Source organism: Falco punctatus (assembly GCF_963210335.1).
Source record: "Falco punctatus genome assembly, chromosome: 11".
Lineage (NCBI taxonomy): Eukaryota > Metazoa > Chordata > Aves > Falconiformes > Falconidae > Falco > Falco punctatus.
Genome location: NC_137591.1, coordinates 28,108,918 through 28,131,691, shown reverse-complemented (window position 1 = coordinate 28,131,691; position 22,774 = coordinate 28,108,918). Strand labels below are relative to the sequence as shown.

At 45.7% G+C, this 22,774-nt stretch overlaps 1 protein-coding gene across 1 annotated transcript; it reads left to right on the top strand.

Moving 5' to 3' along the window:
- The first annotated feature begins 3,704 nt into the window (after positions 1–3,704).
- On the top strand, positions 3,705–22,064 carry TMCO1 (transmembrane and coiled-coil domains 1). The gene is made up of 7 exons (XM_080407479.1): positions 3,705–3,879; positions 5,359–5,436; positions 8,886–8,945; positions 12,010–12,056; positions 12,643–12,710; positions 16,276–16,420; positions 21,720–22,064. The coding sequence occupies exons 1-7, from the start codon at positions 3,810–3,812 to the stop codon at positions 21,816–21,818; spliced, it is 567 nt and encodes a 188-aa protein (XP_080263605.1). The 5' UTR covers positions 3,705–3,809; the 3' UTR covers positions 21,819–22,064.
- The last annotated feature ends 710 nt before the right edge of the window (positions 22,065–22,774 follow it).

Sequence of the window (22,774 nt, the reverse complement as noted above, 5' to 3'; positions counted from 1 at the left end):
GAAACACATGATGGGAACATGCTGCCTGGCCAGCCCTTTTACAGACAGAGATCCAGGAGCACAGCAGATCAGAAGGGTCAATGTCAGGCTGCTGTGAAAAATGCAAACGTCCCTCTGGGACATACATAGGCGGGTACCATGTTTTGGGAAGGGTGAGGCCTGATGGAGAGACTCCGGTGGGGTGTTGGAAACAGCCTGGGGTCTGGCTCCGCATAAGTACCACAGGAACCACAGGTGTTTTGTCTGGGGAAGAGAGAGCTGCGGGGACACATGATAACCATTTCCAAACACATAAAAGGCTGCCACAAACAGGAAAGGAATACATTTTTCTCACCCAGGGGGATTAAAACAAAATGTTGCCAGTTCACATTGCAGCAAGGGCAATTCAGGATAGGCATCCAGAGACATCTTCGAAGTGTGAGAACCATTAAGTCCTCAAGCAGGTTGTTTAGGGAGAGTAAGGGCTCTCCACCACTAAGGATTTCAAAAAAATGCACTAGGCAAGCTCCTGTGTAGAAAGGTTTTAGTAGAGTTGATCCTGCGTTGGGGCAGGTGATGGCCTAAGCAATGCCCCGTCCTGTTCATAGGATCATGCATTTCAGTGAGGTTTTTAACTTCCCACTTCAATACAGTGAAGCAGGTGTGGAAATGTTTGCCAGATGGGTCCCACATCCCACCAGGCAGGATGTGAGAGGATCTCCCGAGAAGGCATGGCCCCTCTCTGCCCACCACTCCCAATTCCTCTCCAACTGTGCCCCTGTAGGCTGCGGCTCATGGCATGGGGGCATGGCACCGCGCACAGCCGCTGCCAGGGAAGGAAGTGCTATATGTGGACGAGAGCTTCCTGCGGGGATGAATTCCAGTGGATTCCCACAGCCTCATGCCAGTTTCCAAGTGCTGATGGTGGGCATGGCTCCCGCTCACACCGACAGGCCCCAGGAGCCATTCACAGCTCTTCTTTCTCACCCCCACACCAACACACCCATATCTGAACGGCAAAACCCCCTCAGCGTGTCATGACCTCCCAGTTATTTGGTTCTCCTCGTGTCTACACTCGTTGCTGCCAGCCTCTCTGCTGCCCTGCTTGCAGACAGATCAAAACCTCTGCTGTGCTGAAACTGTTTCAGTGTGCTGTCCATCCACCTCAGAGCTGAGCATCTCTGTAGGATGCCCATCTTAGCATTTGATCTCCAGCTTCCCCTGCTAAACCAGAGGCTCGACATGTGGCAGGAGCAGACACACTTGTAGAAGGAAGGGTAAGTAAATGCCTCTTGATAGGCCCTCCAGGAGTACAGGCTAAGAATATTCACAGCTTATTTACACAGAACACAAGGAGAACTTGCAAAGATCAGATTAAGGGCTCTTTCAAAACCAGACCAGGGCTGTAAACTGGAAGCAAATCAAATCCAAGTCCCAGTTAGTTTTAGATGGCATCTTTCCTCAAAACTTATGTGAGAATTTTGCACACACTTCTTCCTAGCTACTGGTCGCTAACATACTGTGCAAAGCAACTTAATTCTTTTGTTCAGTTTAAGTCTGGAGACTTCAGTATATGAAATCTGTTTGGATGAGTCTCTCTCTAATCTGGTTTCAAGGTTACCTCCATATACATTACCTCTGCTGTATCTAGAATGCTTGTAGACTGCACTGGCCCTGAACTCTTGCATCCAGAGCTACGTATTATGAAAATACTTTCAGTTTTCTCATATCCCAGGCTTGTTAGATCAAATTAAACTGCACCCAACTCTTCATCTGTCCTTTACACGTTGATCAAAGCACAGAATGTGTTTTAAAAAGGAAATGCCACTGACAGTAATATGCCTTCTGTTGTCTGAAAAAAACCCTGCTGATAAGGATCCTGGTGTGATACAAAAAGACAGGATGAAATTACAAAGAGCTCGTGTCACCTCTACCTCCAGTTCAAAGCACAGATATTAGAGAGGAAAGAGGTTCATGTCACTGACCGTCTTCTCCTGGCCTGGTTTCTGCTGTGCAAGTGTTCTGTGAAAGACCATGCCCAGTATCAGTAACTGATACCTTGTGAATCATTTCCCATAGTGGTATAAGAGAAACTATTTCCAAATAGTTCCAAATGCCTTGATTGACACCAATACATCTCACAGCCTGGAAAGCCAGGGACCTCTAAAGAGAGGGAGCGAGGACGGAGGACAGCATATAGCACAGCCAAGTGCATGAGGTGGCACACAGCAGGGCACAAAATATTATCATGGGTCCTGCCACATTATCAGCTGTCAGTATCTTCTTGCTGCTTACGCTAAACTGAAATAGCTATCCTTAATTTCATTCCTGTCTCCCTGATGGCTCTTGCTCCCACACTGGACTCCCATTGCTTATGGCCAGGTTCTGCTCTCAGTTCTCCTCCAATGTGGCTGAAAGCTTGCTGTGTCCAGAGGCAGTGCTGGGACTTTCCTTGGGACACTGGGGGTGCTTAGCTGCAACTTTCAGTGACGCCTGACTCATTGCATAGCCACTGGCACACACACGTGGCTTTCATCTTTTCTTATATGCAAATGTCACCAGGTTCCGGAGGATTTGTTTGCTGTCTGATCTCGCACCCACACTTATTACTTGCACTGCCTTCTCTGAACTGTGGTTTTGTCGCTCTCCTGGATGGAGGGTTTAACTTCAGGGCAATGGCAGGGCTTTTTACCTCCCCTATTTTTCACTTAGCTCTGCACATGTAATGCCACAGTGCATTGCTCTTCGCTGATGGCAAACTCCTCCGTTATGTAAGGACAGACATAAACCTGCCCTTCCCTGCCTGCCCTGTTTCCTTTTCTGTATTTCTGCTTTCTAGGTCTCCTTACCCCATTACAACTTGTGGATTGGTCTAGTTCTGTTGCTCCAGGTCTAATTGCCAGAGCCTCAATAAAAGTCAATTAAGTCTCTCTGCTAAATCCTTGCCATCATTTCACTGTCCTCGTTAGCGTTCTTGCCTCATCCCATCCGCGAGTATGTTACACACACAGAGCAATGCAAGCCTGACTTCCCTGCTTCCAGCCCCGTGAACCATGGAACGCAGCACTCTGCTGCTGGCCATACGAGGAGCGCAACAAATCCTGCTAAAGGGCAGGCAACATTTGATCCCAGAAAATGCCTCCTGCCGCTCTGCGCTAACAGGGTATTCATGCCATTGGCAAATCAACCCAGGGCACAATTTTAGAAACCAGGAAGGCTGCTTCCAGCCAACCCCTTCATGACTGCTAGGGGTATGTTCAACAAAAGCCAAAGCTTCGTGCGTCTTCCCCCGGAAAGGGCCTCGGAGCGGCTCAGGGGCAGCCCTGCGGGACACCACGGCCTGGCAAGAGGTGGGGAGGGTGGCGCTGGCAGCAGGAACCCCACCGCGGGCCCTGCGCAGGGCCTGGGCATCACCAGTCCCAGGTGTGCGGGACTCGGGGGTGTTGGGGCAGGAGGACGGGCCGCCCGGGTCGCAGGGCCGGCGCCTGGGGGCGGTCCCGCTCCCCACGGAGCGCCGTGCCCGCACATCCCCGCCGCCATGACAGGCCGCGCGGCGGCCCGAAGCCGCGCTCCCCCGTGCCAGCACTGGCAGCCGCTTCGCCCAATCAGAGCAGCGCCTGCTCGCGCTTTCCCCGCCCCTCGCTCTTCCCGCCGCTTCTCTCCCAGCGCCGCGGCCATTGGCCGGCGTCGTCTCCCGGAAGTGCGGCCTCTCGCTTCCGGCCGTTGCTAGGCGACTCTGCTTCCCGGCAGCTTCCGGGTAGCGGGATCTAGTTCCGGGAGCGCGGTGGCGTTATTGGGGTCGGGGGGGGGGGTGGGGTGGTGACGCCGCCATGAGCACCATGTTTGCCGACACTCTCCTTATCGTCTTCATCTCCGTGTGTACCGCGCTGCTGGCCGAGGGTGAGTGCCGGGCCCTCGTGGCGGCCTGTGGGCCTGTCCCGGCTGGGGCCGAGGGAGGGACCTGGCCCGGTGGTGCCGCCCGCGGGAGACACGAGGAGGGGGCTGCAGGAAGCTGCTGCTGCTCCTCGCCTGTGCCGCGTCGCTGCTGAACGCTGGGAGGGAGCGGGGTGAGGGGCGGGGTTAGGGTCACTGGGGAGGGTGGGCGGAATGGCGGGAGAGCGTGTGGCGGAGGAGAAGCGGGGCAGCGACGGCTGGAACGGGGTTCAGTTACTCGGGGCCACCCCGGGCCTGGTGCTTGCAGGCCGGTATAGGCACCCCAGAGGACAGTAGCAAATAACTCCTGGACAAAACTGACCTGTGGTGCAAAGTGGTGGGAACTGGGTTTGTTTCCTCTAGAGGTAGAACTGCTGTGGGAGGATGGGCTGTTTTCAGTGTGCCTGAAAGGGGACACTGGTGGTTTTTCTGTAGCTGTTCCAGGAAGGATGTGAAGAAATCGTCTCAGCTTGCAATGATGGTGACTTAGGTTGCTTGAAAAGGCTTTTTACATGGTAAGGTCTTGAAATAGGTGCAGCTTTTTAAGGGGGGGTTGTATAGATACCTTTTGGGGTAGTCAAAGTCAGAGGCTGTTCCTTTTTCCTGGTGCTGAGCTATATCCCCAAATCTCCTTCATCCCAGAGCTGCAAGACACCATCTTTGGGCATTCAAGGGCAGGGAGAGTCCTAGATGGAATATGGTACTTGCTTTTCAGGGGCCCTACTGCATTGCACTTGGGCTTAGATGGTATACAGATCCGTTGCCTTTCACAGCACAAACCTGTGTTGACCTCAGAAGGGTGGGACTCGGCAGCACAACCCCATTGTCAAACCAAAGCAAAAAAAAAAGGGGGGGGGCAGGGGAACCTTTGTGTAGGAGCTCAAGATTAAACTGTTCACAAATCAGCGGTCCTGTACTTGTGGCATGACTCGTTTTGATCATGTTTGAGGGCGGGGATTTAAAGTGGAGAATCTCTTGAGGTCTCTTCTAGCCTAATATTTCTATTTCCTTTTTCAAAGTGTGACACTAGTAATGGGCAGGTCCTGGTAGGAGTGGGAATTATTCTTCAAGCCTTAATTAGGTGCTGTGAAAATGCAGAACACAAGGTTGTTTATTGCCTTAATCAACTCCTGGTTTTAAGGTGAGCAACAGCTGGTAAATATGAGCAAGAAGGAACTGAATGAGTCCCACAAAATAGCCGTGCTCAGTAAGATAGCTGGTAACTTCTAAATATGTCTTTTATGGGCACCATTACTATATGGAACTTGAGAAGAGGATTTGAAGGGAAGTGATGATATAGCTTGCTGGTGCTTTGTGGTACCTTTGCTGTATTGTAATGTGGTTTTGTAGACACGAGGTGTATTTTTTGCATGTGTACTTGCTAACTTGTATCCCTGTTGCAAGAGCTCTTTACTTATCTACTTACTTACTGAGTCTTTGTTTCAGGTATAACTTGGGTGCTGGTATACCGAACAGACAAATACAAGAGATTAAAGGCTGAAGTGGAAAAACAGAGCAAGAAATGTAAGTATTCTTCAGACATCAGCGAATGTGTCCTGCTGCTCCTGTTACACCCTGCTTTAGCAGGTGTCAAATTGAGTAGACTCTGTGATCTGAGAAATTCCAGCTGTCTCCTCTGCTGAGGGAGAGAGCTTTCTTCAGCTTGGATTTCATAGGAACCTGATTTTACATGTTATGCAAATCTGTACTGAGAGGACTTATTTCTGTCCTTTATTCTTCTCTTTAGCTAGAGGGAAGGTGAGTACAAGGACCTATCGCATTGTCTGAATTGCTCCTCCTCTTAATGGAGGACAGAAGGGAGTAAGAGATCAGTACTGGCATCTCTTTTTTTCTGAACGCGAGTAGCTGGTGTCTGTATACGTAGATTCTTTTAGATGCCTGAAATGTTCAATGATGCAGTTTCTGCTTTTTAAGGGCAGGGGAGAATCTGAGAACTGTAGTAAGAAAGAACTAGGGCTGAAAAATGAATACCATGAGAGGAAAGCATTCTATGTAAAGATTAAAAGTGATGATTAATGGTGGTGGGGTGAATAAAGACAAAGGTATGAGCTGTCATCTGATATAAAAATAAATCATACTAGTGTAAACTGGGTGCAAATAGAATTGCTGAAGTGGGGAAAAATGTCCCAGGTTACTTCCATGAGAGGCCTGGGAGGGCTTGAACAAAGAATGAGTGAGGAAGGGAAAAGGGAGCTGAGGGTGAGCAGTCAGAAGGTATGCATCAGATAGCAAGAGGAATGGTAAGTGGGAAGGTCTGAGCACGGAGAGTTCAGATGAACCTGTCTGTACCAGAAGCCAAGGGGCAGCGGAGCAATTCAGCTGATCTTTCAAGCTCAGCTGTATGTACCTGCACAAGCTGCAGCAGTAAGAGACAGCACATGACAACTGTGGCCAAACCTGGACTAGTTTTACCTTAAAAATATTTCATCATGATGTCAGCACTCTTGGTGCATGAGAGACCAATATTATCAAAGCATGCTTTTTCCAGTCTGGCTTATTCCAGCCTTCCCCTGGGCAAAATAAAGCAAAGAGTTGAAGTATAGTCGTTCTTGTGTCACAGCTTCTAAATTAGGGACTTTTGTCATCACAGCAGTATCAGATGGGGATTATGACTCTGCTGGCCTCACTTTAATCCCACACTTTAGTCCCACGTGGCTCACAAAAATGTATAGGGTAGAACTGGCCCCAGAAGAGCAAGCTGGAGAAGTAGTTGAAACCCAGCTGAAAAATTAAGAGTTAACGTCCTAATGTGTTTGAGCTGTGGAACTCCAAAAGCAGTTAGCAGAGCTTAATCTCTGGGGCTTAATGATTGCTGTAAGAGTTTAATGCTGTTTGTTTCTATAGCTCTCCTGGTATCTAGGCTATAATCTGTGAAGGGGAAGATGTGAGGTTCATGCATCTCAATTAGTTTCTAACCTCCTTGTTTGATTTCCCACCCCCAACAACAGCAAAAAAAATAAAACTGAATAAGGAGTCACTAAAAATTCAGCTTTGCTTTTTTTTCCCACCTCCTGTGCTAAGAACAGCTGGCTGACCTGATGGTTTACAGACAACTTGCAAAGTAGACCACTTGAGCCACACCTTTCGACTGTTATCTAACACATCTGAAACAGGAAAAAACACATTTGAGATCTTTAGGCTCTCTCCTGAGAGTCCTAGCAGTCCTTAGGATTTGCAAAACCAGATGGGCCAAGTAGTGTGCTGGAGCAGACATTGTTACTCACAGTCCTTAGTTTCACCTCTTCTTTCTATTGCGAGGCACAGCATTTGTTTGAGGCTGCTGCAGAGGTTATAGTAAGTGTTATGGGGTAACTCTAGTGGTGAATTTGTGAGGCTGAAGGCTGTCTCTAGAATTGCTGCTATGTTGTAATGTCTGTTCTCACAGACAGGCTTGCCAGACTGCCTGATGTTTACTTGTTCTGCTTGAACCATAAGGGAATTAGAGTTGTAAAGTTCCTTGAGGTTGGCATAAGGCTTAGTGGTGCTGTCTAGGATGAAACTGGGGTCTAGAGGAGACCCTTTCTTCGGGCTGGGAGCACAAGGTGAGCCTGAAGAGGGTCAGGATTCCCCAGCTGGGTTTAGAGTTGGGGGTCATGGGACTGAGCACTAGGGTTTGGATGGAGTGATCAGGATCCCCTAGTTGGTTGGACCTGGCTTAAGGAGGCTTATGGAGAGAGCATTCTGTGGGTGTCTTGTGTCATCTGGCACCTCCCTCCAGCATTCTCTCTGAGCAGACTTCCCTGTTTTTTCCCTTTGTACTAGCCTTCCCTGTCAGAGAGATGCTTGTTTGTTGGAGAAAACAGTTGTCTTGCTACATTACCATGGAAGAGATGATGTTCAGGTACCCTGTTTGGGCTAGTGTGGTTTTCTTAGCAGTTGTGACTCACTTATCTTAGGTGTTTCATAAGGAAGCACTACAAATCCTTGTGTGACTTGGAAGGCTGTCTGTCTTTATTTCACCTGTGCTTTGAAATCAAGGCTAGAAGAGCTGTGCTGAGCTAGTACTTCATATGAGAGAAGTCCTAACGCTCAAGTCTCTAAGCTGATTCTGTGAGCTAACAAGGAGCCAGGTCTGTTGGTAGAATAGATATAGTACTGGTATGTAGAGTTTGGAGTAAAAAAGGGCTGCTATCTGTTGTTAGACCATAGTCAAGCTTTATAATCTTCACTTCTTGAGTACTTCTGTTATAGGTTTTAAATTAAAATGTCTCTTACTTCCTGGAAAAGCTCTTGCTGTCAGCAGAAGAGCACTTGCAGATGAGCAGCCCGTTTACTGTGTTAAGTTCACTATGCTAGCTTTATGTTAGGCTTTTTTTTTTGCTGCAGTAGTAGTTTGCAGATGCTTGGTGAGTGTCTGATCTGGGGTTTTCGTAACTTTGAGCTTAGGCTCCTACTTTAAAATATTGGAAATGTTTCAGTACTAATTAATTGAAGAATGGAGAGGCTGTGGCCGACTGCTTGGACAGCATTTCCCCTGAGAATGCCTGCCTGTGAAGAAGGGATGTACGAGAACACAGGCTTTCCTGTATTCTGCTTCCCACTGCAGATAATCGGGAGCAGAGCTTGCCACAAAGCGCTTTTCATTACACTTGCTGAATCAAAAGTACTGTCTAGTACTAATGACAAATCAGCAAGGGTCATTTGAGCCAAAACTGTCCCCAGACTGCTCAGTTAACAATGTAATGGGCTCTTGACAGAGTTTAAAATTAACTCTTTAAATAGTCTGATATCTTATCCAGGGTTTTGAATTTTTTTTCGTTATTTTTAAGTGTTCGGTGAAGTCAGCCTTGGTGGTTTATAACTTGTTGATTCTGAGTATGTTCTTAGTCATACCTAGCTTCCCTTTGTGCCCCTGCTCACTAAAGGAGTAAAATGCTTTGTTTGGTATGTGGAAAAGCAGTAGTGATATCCCTATGCAGAAATGATGGAATATCTTTCTTTTTACTTGGCAGTGGAAAAGAAGAAGGAAACGATAACTGAATCAGCAGGCCGACAGCAGAAGAAGAAAATAGGTAAGACTGCGAAACAAGTGTGGTGCCCCAAGAATGGGGGAAAGTTGAGAAACTTATGGAAGTGATTATCCTTTCCTTCCTTTCAAAACTATTTAAAGTACTGAAGTATGCAAAACAACATGGTAGATGTTTAATGGATGTAAGCTTTAGAAAATTGTTATCTGCTGGACTCTAGTAAAACGTGCAGCAAAGCTCAGTTAAATTATTACAGAAATCGTGGCAGGAACACTTCTGAGAGCTCCTGGGAGTTGGTTTCCTCATTCCTTTGTAACACCAGGTAGCTGGATTAGTCATTTGATCTGTACAAAGCATGGGAATAATTATAAACATATCTTCAAACAGTTCTTCCTAGGTATAAAACCTGTTATCGTTGGACTCCTGAAGGGACAGGAGCCAAAATTCTTCCTCTTGCGCATTTTCAGTTCTTAATCTTGACCTGTGTGGAATGAATGCTACTTGGTGGATAAGACAACTTTTTAATGTTGCATGCTGTTGTTATATATGGGCACTTTTGAATGCATGGCAATGACTTTTTTGCAGGGCACCATCCAAGCTATGTACATAGCAGTGAATATTTTACTTGTGCTTGGACTAAACTAATAAACAGGAGAAGCTGAAGAATTCAGATGTTCCACCAATTTTTTTATACACTGAAATAATCTTGTTTTGCAAATGAAAAACAAAGCACAAAGGGACTAAGAACAGAACTTAGGAAATGACCACTGATTTTGTTTGCTGTGATGCTTGCTGGACAAGCCTAAGATACTGATTTTTTAATTTTTTTTTCCAAGTGCTGCATAACTTCAGTGTTTCATTTGTTTTCAGGCAAAGCTGAATTCTTAGTGTTTCTGAAAAATCAGGCCCTAAATGTCAAGTTGGACATCCAGAAAATGACTCACAGCTGTTTGCTTTTGAAGTCTCTGATTCCAGTAATTACTGGATGTCGAATCATTCTGCAAGGTGTAGCATTGTTGTAATGGCAAACTTACTTGAGCTGGAGTTCCTTTAAATTCTACCATTCCAGTTTAAAAAGAAAAAAAGAAAGCTGAGGCTTTACAGGTAAGTTACAGCTGTGGTATGGACCTGCCTCAGTTGCCACCTGTTTTGTGCACATCATAAAGCGGGAGGTATGCGTAAGAGATTACTTGGTTACATAAGGGATGAATCATGCATGTGCACAAGGAGATGGGGTGAAAGTTGCATGGGAAGGTGTAATTTGGTGTTGCTTATCAAACTTCTTATTTCAAGTGTAAAGTGAACCAACTTCAGTTACATTGTGTCTGAGTCACCTTTCACACTGCTGGAACAGGACACCTTTAACATCACTGTGTAGCCTTCTCTCATTTCAGCTTAAGGAGTCTGTTTGTTAGCTTAAACTTTGCTACTGCTTTCTGTGTCCATGTGCCCCTAGAAGAAAAGACAGTGATGTTCCCAGAAGTCCACATGAGTGCTGGGTAGACAGCAAAACAAAAATAAAAAACCAGTGCTGGCAAATGATATTACTGCTGTATCCCAATGTCCCATGGTTTATGTTCCAATGAGTAGAATAAAGACTATTTTGGACTCCAGGGTGCTGCTTGTTGACCCAGTCCTCTTTGTGTCTGCCTCCATTCAGCTGTATAGTGAAGACTTGGGCAGGAACAGACCATTTATGCAAGGTGGTAGAACACCTGGAGCCTGTTTGTTCTTTAGAAACGGCTGAGAAACAGGTCAGGTATATTGAGGGGGTAAGGGCTGAATTCTTTATCCTTGTGTAACCTTTAGCCCATCTAAATAGATGGTTAGTTATGTAGCAGAGGGAAAAAACAAGTATTTGTGCCAAATGTGATGCCTAAAGAGCTGGCCTGAGGTTGCTGAAATGTCCCAGAACGAAACGCTCCACCTGGGTCAGGAAGCAGGTATCTGGGAAGTTCCTGCCAGAGTGGATGGCTTGTAGTTAGGAGCAATCGAAAGCAGCAGTGAGGATTGTAAGAAATTGGATAAGGGTGGTGTTATGGCTTTTCATAAGTTACTCTGAGTCCCTGGGTTTAGCAGCAGCTTGGAAGGTAACTGTTGAGCTTCTGTGCTGTGGGCCTCTTGTACTGAAACTCCAGCAGGGATCCACTGGACAAATTGCATGCTGGATAGCCCTTGGCAGTCCTCCTGCATCCCCCCCTCTCTTTTTTTAATACTGTTCTCTGGATATTTCTTCATTGTCCACATACTTCATCTAGGTGTTGCTTCCAAGTCTTGGCTGCCCCTCTGGATCCCCAGTCTGAGAGGAGCACAGTGGACAAAGAACAGTGGGGATGTGGGGCAAGAAGGGTGGCAGATGATGGATAATGCTCAAGGCCAGAGAATTCTCCATTGGGGGTTATGAAAAATGCCTTCTCAGAAAACTGCGCATCTTTGAGGCTTGTGGTGACTTAAGGACAAGCTGAATTTCCAAAGGAGTATTTTAAAGTATTCACTGCAAAGCATAGTTATATGTGCGTTACTGGGAATTCATGTAGGAAATATTTTCCTCTTTGGGGAATCTTCTAGGTGTGACAAGGGTCTGAAACTTATTACCAAGACCAGCAGGATATTAGTGTTGCTGAGGTGTGGCTCCCAGCTCTGTATACAGTTTCAGCATCCCTACTGATATATAAATAAGGATTTCATTTTGGAGATAATGTATTTATACTGGTGAGCCCGATGTGCAGCAAATTGAGACTGCTCCCTTTGGAAAGTGTGACATAGAGGCGCTGTCTCTCTTTTCTGGCAACATTGTTCATGCTACTATGTTAGTTGGTTGAGTTGGCAAATTTGACATTCTGTGCATTTCTTTCAAAAGTGCTGAACGTGTGATTCTAGCCGCCTCCTCTTTTGTGCCTGCTGTGCTGCATGTTGCTGTGGTGGAGCAGCAGTTGGCTATGTACAGTTTTTTCACTTTCTACTGTCTGGCATAGAGAGCTGGAGTTGATTTTGGAAGTGGTTTATTTGTTTGGAAAGCCAAGAAGGTTAAGTCTTCCTGGAAATGAAAACACTTTGGCTTCTAGGTTGTTATAACTGGTTATAACTGTTATTGTTTTTGTCTTTCCAGAGAGACAAGAAGAGAAACTGAAGAATAACAACAGGGACTTGTCAATGGTAAGAAAATTAAAGCCAGTTCCTGACTGCTGAAGATTTCCATCTGCTTTTCAACAAAGACTTTGGTTGGCAGACAGCAAGTTTTCCTCTTGAAAGGTCTTTCTGGATTATTCCACTAGCTGCAGATCTCAGTATGAGCCACAGAGTTCTCCAGTAGTTACTGCCTCATCTCATGCCCAGCCTTAGCTATTTCCATCTCCATGATGTCTTTAAAGTAGAATTAATTTGTCTGACTTCGTGTAAGTTCTGTCTTTGTAATATCTCCTGCTGATTGGTTGTACCAGCTTAAGGAAAGAAAACCCAACCTGTGGAAGGTAACAGGACACTTCTAGAGCTTCTCTCCTGCCTTGCCCGACATCAGTTTGTCACATCAGTGGTCCACTCTGTGGCTGCCTTTGTACCCAGCTGTTGACCAGACTTCTCTTTGGGAATTCTCTGGTCACTTTTGCAATCCCTCTGGCCTTCTGGGTCACCTTTTTGTCTTCCAGACTCCAGTGATGCTGTACAAAGCCTGTTCTTAAGGGTGTGAGCTCATAAACCCTCAGCATAGGCCTGTTTTGATTATCTCTGACCTTTCTGCTTGCAGGTTCGGATGAAATCCATGTTTGCCATTGGCTTCTGCTTCACTGCCTTGATGGGAATGTTTAACTCCATGTAAGTATCAACTTTACGGATTTTTCTTAAATTCTCATGGTGAATGTATTCTCTGCCTTCCTTTTATCATCTGAAGTGTTACAGTGACAAGAGTCCGTCCAAGAACAATAACTAATCTGTTAAAAATGAATCAATAGTTGATATGAAGATGCAGTTTGGTCACCATACGTGTGTTCTGCTCAAGAGGGAACACTGCATGCTGAATGTAATCAAATTGAATAAATTGCATTCAGTCTAGACACAACTCTTAACATCCTTCCTGCATGGGAACATCTCTATTGGGGCGAGTTTGGTAGATGTCAGGCAGGCAGCTACAATCTTCAGCTTCTTTGGCTTTGCTGTGACCAAAGAATGCTCGTGCAAGCAAAACTTGGTCAGCTCCCTTGCCCTTAGAAATGAGCTGTAATTGCAGAGTTTGTTGTTGCCCTAAAGGTGATCAGAGTCAAGATACTAACAGGCCCAGGCATGGGCTTGAATCTTCCTTTTGCTTTAAAAATTACCTGGGAGAGGTCTAGTTTCAAAAAAAAAAAAACAAAACTACAAATAAAGCACAGACTGATTTGCATGGTTATAGGCAGCTTTGTTTCAGATATGCAAAAATGAAAGCCTGTGCTTGACTTCCAAAACTTGATTCAATCTTGAAATGTGAACTTCTCATTGGCTGTTAAATCTGAACATGGCATGAATATGGTTGGTATAACCTTTGGGAGGCTGCTTAATAGCTGGGCATTATACTTGTCCTGCAAACAGGAATTTGCGTTCTTGGGCACCAAAACCTTTGGCCTCTGTTGCTGGCAGTCCCCAGGAGACAGTCAATTGTTGTTTTACTGCAGATCTGTGGGAGGATAAATTGCAAATAGGGGCAACATAATAACAGAAGTGCCACTGTGTGGATTCTTACTTATTCAGCTTAGAGTTCAGCATGTAGCATTTTCTGGAATGCTGTGAAGCTGAGCAGAGGAGCACTGCACCGAAGGACTTTAAAATTTGGCTACAATCTTGAGTCATTGATGTCTCATTTCACTGCAGCCCTGAGTCGGGATGGAGGTGCATTGTGAGTCATGTGCCCAGCCACATAGCGTCTGGGGTGGGGGAGATTTATAGTGCTTCACCTGAGGCCTTTAAGTGCTAGCCTAGCTATTTGGGTACAATACAACCACCACCACCTCTGCCCCTAAAACAAACTGAAAAGTAAACTTAAACCCCCACAACCCACCTTACTCTGCCCACTTTGTTAAAGTGGGAAGAGGCAGTTCATAGTATACTGTGACTGACAAGTGTTACAGGACTGGAAGTTCATTAATAGCTTTAGGAAGAACTGATTTTGGTTAAATCCTGTGAGGCACCTGCTTCCATAGATATTAACCTAAAAAAACAGTTTATTAGCTTCTTCTCCTTTAAAACCACCAAGTTTACTTGTCTTGTTCCTCTTTTGAGGATTCCTGCCTGCAGAGACCATGCTACCAGACACAGAGTTGTTGCGAAGCTTTGCTTTTGGGCCTATCTTTCCTTTAACTGGCTCTTTCTTTAGAGGAAACCTGGACTTGAACAGCAGGATTATCCAGAGAGCTTGCTCTTAATTCAAGTTGAAATCTCTTTCTTGCTAATAGCTGAGGCTGTTGAACTCAAATGTAAAGATTTGGCTGTCTGGCCTCTGGGGCTAGATAAATTTTTGCCTCTGGTCTCAGTACAAGGTAGCTAGTGTGTGTGTGTCTGGATGGCAGCTTTGGTGGGTTGCACCTGCACTGTCTGAAGCCGATAGAGTGGTTTGATGGAGCTGGTTCTCACTGATACATTGTCATCCTCTTGACATAACAGAGAGCAGCTGCTTGTCTCAGGAGGAGAGTACTTCAGTTATGAATTCAGAGGCTCTTAGCTTCCCTCTGGGGAACTGCTGCTGCCAGGTCATCCGTGGAGGCACTGTGGGTGTGGTAGGAGAAGAAGGAAAAGAGTGGCTGACACCTGCAGTGGCTATAGCCTCATTTGCTTGCCTTTCCTGTTCTTGAATGAGTTTGTTGCTCTGGGGAACAAAAGGAACAGGAATTGCATGGAATTAGCATGATGTGCTGCCCTTTGGACAAGTACTGTGCAGGTGCTGCTACTCTGTGGCTGGGCACCTTACCTTTGCCAAGTGCCAGCTTAGCCAAAATGGAATTTACTGTGATGACTCTCTCTCTTAGAGTGTCAGTAGTAATGGGGCAGCAGGGTGGACCATGCTGGAAGGCTGTTTTAAACCCAAAGAGCAGAATGCTGTGCTGAAGATGAGCATTTGAATGACTCTTGTGGCTTAAAAGGCGTACTAGGACAGTGAGTTCTGTAGCAGTGGTGGCCTCCAAGCAGATGGGACTTTTCCTGGGAGAGAGATTAGCTTCTGTGTGTCTCTATTTTCTCTTGTCAAAAACTTTTTAATGCAGTCAGTTCTCTTGTCTTACTCTAGGAGTTGTGTGTTTCAATACCCCTTCATAACTGTGAAAACCTGCTGGAATTAAAAGCAGGTACCTTGGGGTGCTACTGCTGAAGTACTTGTCATTCTCACAGCAGGAATAACGCAGAATTTTAAGCCACTGGGGGATGTTACAAGGAGATAAACATCCGTTCCTAGCTCTTTTGCCAAACTGCCTGTGAGATGTAAACAAAATTGGTGTGTGTTTGAGCTGTAGCTGTGTGAATGCATCTCCACAGGAAAGAAGGCTCATTTAGGATCTCTTGAAACAAGAAACACCTGTTAGAAAATCAGCACATGCAGAGAAAATAACATCCAAATATACACATGCTGATGAGGCATCATACAGACTTACTTCAAAAGATTGGATCGACTGTCGGGGTTGGGAGAAATCTTTGCAAACTGGCCAGAATTCACACTCTGCCTGATGCCCTGGAATGTGGACCTGGAGGGGTTCCAGGAGCAGGACAGACTGCTTGGAATATGTGGTGTCGTCCTGCCTCTGCACTGCCTTTGTCTTCAGAGCTAATGCAGAGGAGACTGTTGGTATTAAAAAGCATTCTTTTGATGGCTGTCTTCTGCCAAGAGGCATAGCTGCTCTCGGAAAGGAAAGGTGTCTTTGGTTTATGCTCTGCTTAAAAAATGCTTTTTCACCTAAAGCACAGAGTCCACCTTCTTGTGGTAACTGCAGTACGGCAGGGTGAGAGTGATCCATCTTTTAGTCAAGTGCTGACTGTGTTCTGAGAAGTGATCTGCTAAATTTGACTTTTGAATAAAATGCACCAATAAAACCATGGCTGGTGTTTTGCAGTTTATGAACCAACAGCTTGTCCAGCTGATAACTTAAATCACTATGAACACTTTGACTATGGCAAAACTGTTTTGAGGGAAGCCTGCTTACCCTGTGGATGATGGGCTCTGGAGGGATTTGAGAGAGGTGTATTAAGTTGCCTTGGTCTATTGTATATAGAGGTGGGCTAGAGAAGACAGCCTGGCTTTTTAGCCTCCCATGTGATCTTACCTGCTCTGGTGGCCTGTTAAAGATGCTCACTTCACTTGTTCTTTCTACAGCCAAAGACTCTTTTACTGTCCCCAGTTGTGATCCAGTGCTTTCGTTTCCAGATTTGATGGTCGAGTGGTGGCAAAGCTTCCATTTATTCCCCTCTCATACATCCAAGGTCTCTCCCACCGCAATCTTCTGGGTGAGGATTACACTGACTGCTCCTTCATCTTCCTCTACATTCTCTGCACAATGTCAATCAGACAGGTGAGTACGTTTCAGTGTTTCTTGCATGCCTGGAGCAGGGAAAGCACATCTCCATCCATAAAGAGGAGTCTCTTACTGCTGTCCAGTTTTGCATGTATAATCTTTGATATGTGTGTGGTTTCTGGTTTCTGTGTTTGCCTTCATTCCTATGCTTCGTATTCAAAGCAATTCTAGGTTGGGATCAGCCACTATCCTGGACTGACATGGAAGACTTGACTGGAGATTTGCACCAGGGTGCTAGGACAGAGTTGGCAGAAATGGGTTCCTTCCTCATGCATGTGTCTGAACTTTGCAGTGTGACATACCAAGAGATTGTCTCCATCAGAAGCCAGTCTAAGTACTGCTTCTTAGTAATTATGACTTTTACAGTAATATGAGAAAAGAGAAGTGTAGCATCTTTAAGGGAGGCTTCCTTCATGGCTTGAGGCTCTATAAAGGTTCAATGAGTCCATAAAGTTGCTAGAAAAGCAAGGAAAGAGTTAAACCTGTTCTTTTGGGTTTGTCCTTCCTGTTTTTACTGACTGCGTGATCTTTTTTTTTCAGGGTCTTAAGAGCTTTGCTTTTGGTGTCAAGACTCTCCCAGTGCTGGGGTTGTGACACAGAAAGGGGGTCTGGTGTGGTAAGCCAGGAGTAGGCTACACACAGCTCTCTGGCAAAGCTGGCTAGTCTTATCTTTTGAAAAGAGAAGCACCAGCAAGGAAGAGGGAAGCGCTTGTTCGGGAAGGTTCACTAGCAGCTTAAGTGGCAGAATGGCCGGTGAGGACAAGTGAGCCTTCTCAGTGCAACCAGGAGTCTTTAATTTGTTTTCCAAATTTCTCCAGAGAGTGCTGGGGATAAATTAATAGACTTTGAGGGCTGGATGAATGCAAGTGCAACTAGCTGGAAATTATCTGTTCTTCTGTATTTGTATTTCCTTTTTGTTCAATTTTCTTCCTGAATTCTTGCTGCTTTTCTCCTTGACTTGTTGCTTTTCCTTAGAGAGTGCCAAGGGACTTAGAACAACTTAAAGCAGATCAGCAAAGGGAAGCGATGCCAGCTGCTGTCAGAAATTTGGATGAGCTTGATGAAGCGGCTTCATGATAGCGAGTTCCTTTAGCCATGAAGTGCATGCTAGTGAATAGAGTTCTCTGTAGCCCTCTGCATTGAGTGCCTGTGTTGAAATGGATCTGTGTCTGATCCTGTGCAAAAGCAGATAATGAATTGTAGAATAAATTGTGTTGAATTGTCACCTGGAGGCCACCTAGCACACCCCTCAGTCTGTGCAGGGCCATCTTCAGAGTACCAAAGGCCAGGGGCTTCCTCATTCCTCATTGTGTTTACTGCAAGATAGATCTTGTTTCGCTTCCTGGTTACAGGAACAGTGTTTGCTGCTTTGAAAGAAATGAGACCTTAAAAGGTCTCTAAAAAACCTCTAAGGATCATCTTCCAGAATACCTGGGATGCTGTGGTCTGATGCTATTCCTTCAGGCAATCTTGGCTGGTGCTGTCTGTATTATTCACCTGTTACATGGAAAGTCCCTTCTTTCCGATGTTGCAGATTATTATACAAAACTAACACTGTCAGCAAGATTTTCTGCACCCATTGTGTTGACTGGGGAACTCCCTTACTGAAAAATCCCCCACGGATTTTTTTTTTTTATCAAAAAATACAATTCCTGTGGTTAGTTCTAGTCTTGGGCATTTCCTGATGTTTTTTATGGTGAAATCAGTAGACAGCGTGAACTGAGTGGTGGTCCAGTCTGGTTCTGGGCAGAAATGCTGAGCTATTTGCAGTGAGTTGGGCTTTCAAGAGAAATTCTGGAAAAAAAATTGCCCTTGTGCTTGAGAGTTCATGCTGATGGCCCTGTGGAGGATGGAAGATACCTTATTGCTTTGGAGAAGAGTGGTTTTGCTCTGAACTGTTAAGATTGCAGTCTTCATAGTGCTGCCTTATCTATGTGGTTGTGGTTAACTATACCTGCAGTTCTCCAGCTGTTGGGCAGCTCAGTTTCTTCCTCCTCACTATGTGGAGGGAAGGGCAGAGACCAGCCACATTAACTTGTGCAAATGCTAGGAACTGAAGCTGTGATTGCTGGCATCCTGCTCTTGGCTATACTGCTATTTGAAAGAACTTGGGTGATAACAGCATTGCAAAGAGGAATTTGAAGGGCTGCTAGAGGCCAGGGGAGAGGGGAAGAAAGTAATTAAGGGCTTAAAACATGCCAAAGACTTGCTTTCTATGACCTTGGAGGTGAAAGCTTGGTGACCCTTTGTGTTTCAGTGTGTGCAGAAGGGGAAATCTCACCAGGTTGGCTTCAAAGCAGCTGTTAGCCCAGGGGAGGAGAACTGATGTGAGGGTTGCTGTCTGACTTGATGCTGCTGATACAAGAGGAGGAGTGGAGTTGTACCAAAAATCAGGGAACAGGTTGTGAACAAATACTAAGGAGACCATACTGCCCTCAGCCTTCCCTTAAATCCTGGAGCTGCCTGTGAAGGGATCATAGACGGGAGAGAGTTGTCCCTGTGGAGCTTACAAGTAGAGGAACTTGTGTGTGTGAAAAAAGTGACCTGGAGGGAAGTGCAGGGGGGTAGGTATGTGAGGGTGGGGAGACTAGCTGGACAGTGATTAAACTGACATTAGTGGGATGGGCAGTAGCAGCATTAGGCAGTCTCTTCATGTGGTCCTCAGGCATGTGGGGGTGATAAACTCTTCAAACACTGACTGGGAAGCTTGTTGCTTGTGACCTCGCCAGCATCTCCCAAAATAGTCAACTCACAGTGAGTAACTTCCTTTGCGCTGTTCCCAGCTCTCCCTGGCACGTAAATCCTGTCCCCTAGTTCCTCCTGCCTTCCTGTTTGGAGAGAGGAGGGTTGCTGGGAGAGGCCTTCCAAGGGTCCTTGAGCTGTTGGGTTTCAGCTGGGAAAAGTGCCGCTGGGCTGGGTGGGAGGCTTAATTGTCAGGGTTACATCCTCTGTCCCTGCTCCTGTTTCTGGGCTCCCAGCCTTCACCTGTGCTGTTTGTGAAGAGGAATATGCTGCTGTTCCTCAGGCGTTTGCTGGTCTTCACTTCCTTTTCACACACGCCTGAACTGTAGATTAGGCTGCTTCTCTCTGAAATATGTTCCCAGTGGGAAGGGGAGCCAGCAATTATCCCTGCTGCCAGGAGTGCACTTTCCCACAAGGGGGCAGGGAGCTACTCACTGCCTTGTCTTTGAGGTCCCTTCAGGGTTTGAAGACAAAAGCAGAAGCAGCTCCTGTCCTTCCTGCAGTCATTTGAGGAAAGGTCAGAAGAGCTCAGATGTGGAATTTAGGTCCTCAAGTCTTACGGTCTATCCTCCCTGCTCCTGAAGGTGATGCTCTTGTTCATGTCAGAAGTAGACTCTGTGGACTTCCTTGTGCAACGTGGCCCACAAGAGACAGGACAGGTTTCTGTTGGGCCTTGCTCCAGCCCTGGTGTTTCCAGCTGTGTAGATTTCAGGATTGCTGTCCAACAAAACTTGCTTTGCAGCTAGTGCAGAAGGCTAGCTGCCTTCCACAGCAAGGAGGGGACTGCTGTGGAAGGGTAATACTGGAGGGTGACTGTAGTCTTGAATCCACATACAGACACGTTGTCAACACTCTCTTGGAACTGCCCGAGCAGATGGAGTGAACTTTAGCACCATAGTTCTCTTCCCTTGATACTTAAAGGAATAGGGAGGAGACAGTGCATGCTTACTTGCTTCCATGGATGCTCCGTTAGGATCTCTGTGCTCCGTGGTGAGCCAGTACAAAGCTGGGAAGAGCCTGATCCTGCCTCCTACTGACTCTGCAGCACCCTCTGGTGTTGCTGAATCTGTCCCTTGGCTGCTCTTGGTTTTCTCCTTTCTGTCTGTCTCCTGACTCGGGACGCATTGAGAAGGGGACCTGCGTGAAGGAGCCTCCCACAGTAAATTCTCTCATTCAGTTGCTGAATATCAACCAGTGGCTGATTTATGTAGGCCATGGACTAAACCTGATATGATTCCTTTTCAAGTGTTCCCTTCCCTTACTTTAATGCTTGCATATGGGCTGAAACCTTTCTTTCCGTAGTCTCCACCTGGAATGATTCCCCATTTTTTAAATTTTTTAGTTTAGCTACTGTGGAATTATGAAGCTCTGTCTGCCTTTTTTTTTTTTTTTTTTTTTTTTTTAATTTTGTTCTCTTACCATGACCAAAATGGTCAACTCTGACCTTGCTATCTGACCTATCCTGACATTTATTTTGGAGAGGACATTCAGGTTTGAAGAGAATCCTTCTTCCTCCTTTTGTTGCCTTGATAGCCAGGACTCGGCGGGTGACAAGAGTAGGACACTGTTGTTTTCTTTTCCTTGCATCAGACATCCCTGTTTTGCTAGCACATTTTAATGAGCAGCCTCTTGAGCTGTAGTTATTTACACTGAAGGATGAAACTGTAGTTGCACTACTGCAAAATTTGAATTTCAGAAAAATCAAGAAAAACATCAAATTTAAATATTCTGCTGTATGTTTTAGCTAACGTCTGGCTCTGCTACTTAATTCTTTGTTGTTTTGCACTGAAACACCCTGCTCAAATGCAGATGAGGTCATCTCAATAGTCAGTTTTGGGGTTTTGCTACATATGTCCTGTTACACTGCATGTCTCCACCAAACCATTGTTCTGTCTGCATCACTAGCATTCAGTTAATTCTGTGCCTAAGCTCCTGACTTGAACTTGGCACACACCCTGGTTGCCATGTTGCTGACCCAAATTCCAGCTGCATTAGGAGAGAGTCTTCCTCGCCAGCTTGCAGACCCTCAGGCTCTGATGGCTGCCATCAACAGTGGCTTTTGGAACTTGTGAAAACAGAGGGCTACTTTGGTTCTGCCTGTGAACAGATGTTAGGAACCCGCTCCTGTGCGTGCACTGCAGTTAAATTGCAAAGATAGCTATTGTAGGTTGATTTTTAAATTGACCTGTGTGCAAAGACATTAATGAGGTACCTGCCAGCTGGCTGTGTGGTGTGTAGCTGGAGGTGGAAAAGATTCCTCAACCAAAACGCAGATTTAATGATCAGATGGCTTTTGTTGAGGGGGGTGAGAGTGGCCCAGCTCTAACTGTAGCTGTTGTGGATGGTTGTCTGGCTGTGTGCTAAGCCTTTTTGAATTCATAGGGATAGAGGCCCAATATATGGGAGCCAGAGTGGTAGGGCTATGTGGGTGAGAAACTGAATCTGTTGAAACTAGTAGGAAGGTTGTGCTTGTAAGCAGAGTTGGAATTTCTTCCTTTTTGTTTCCCTCATCATGGTCTGATATTGTCATGCTCCTCTTTTCCTGTTTTTGCAGAACATCCAGAAGATGCTTGGACTTGCTCCTTCCCGGGCTGCCACCAAGCAAGCAGGGGGCTTCCTTGGCCCACCACCTCAGGCAGGGAAGTTCTCCTAAAGCACACTTACAGCCTTTGTTGAAGGTCTGACCGGTGCACAAGACTGCCTTTGGGAGGTAACAAGATGGGATTCTGCACCAGGCTTCAAGTGTCCAAAACCAGCCTATGCAGTATTTGCCACGGTCATGGAAACATCTTCCATTTGGAGTATTCTACCAGCAGTTGTTTGCTCATCAAACCAAGAAAGTTCTCAGAAGATAATTTGACCTTTTGTTTCTGAGAAATAAATGGCATGGGCATGTTTATTTAAATGTGTCTTAATTGCACTGTAGGACAAGGAAGAAATACATTGATGTAGTGCAGCTATGTTGGTATCATCTACTGCTACTGAACCCTTTATTGCCTGAGTGGCTATGACAGCAGCTTTTTTGTTCGTGCTTCTTAGTTATTTGGTGAAGCAGAAGACAGTGTAGAGAGCTTCCTGGCCTAAGAAGCAAGCTTTTTAAAATGCATACTGCTCAGTCTGTTTAGCAGTCTTGTTGGCTGAAACCTGCTCACCTTGTTTAAAAGGGGTGAATAAATCCTGCTGCCACTCTCAAGTTAGGCTGACTGTTTTCCTGAAGCGAGCAGTATCCCAGGAGCTATTAATTTCTTGCTTCTGTGAGTAGGGGTTTATCATCCTGTAACTCTTACTGGGAGTTTTTGACTAGATGCATGGCAAGGGGATACATCTCAAATACCTTATGGCAGTGTGGAGCACGTGTAGGACCATATTAAATAATCCAGTTTTTAGTAGTTGTTACTAATATGTACGGGGCAGTCTTACAGGATCATTTAAAGATAAATCATGAGAGTGGAACCTCTGTTCAATACTCTACCTTTCAGAAATGAGTATTTGGCAGGTAAAGCATACTGTGTACTGATGCTGCCTGCCTCTAAAGTTGTGCTTTTCGTTCTGTTTTTACTTATCATTGTGTCTGGTGTGGCTGCAGACTTCCACAGGGAACAGCCCTAG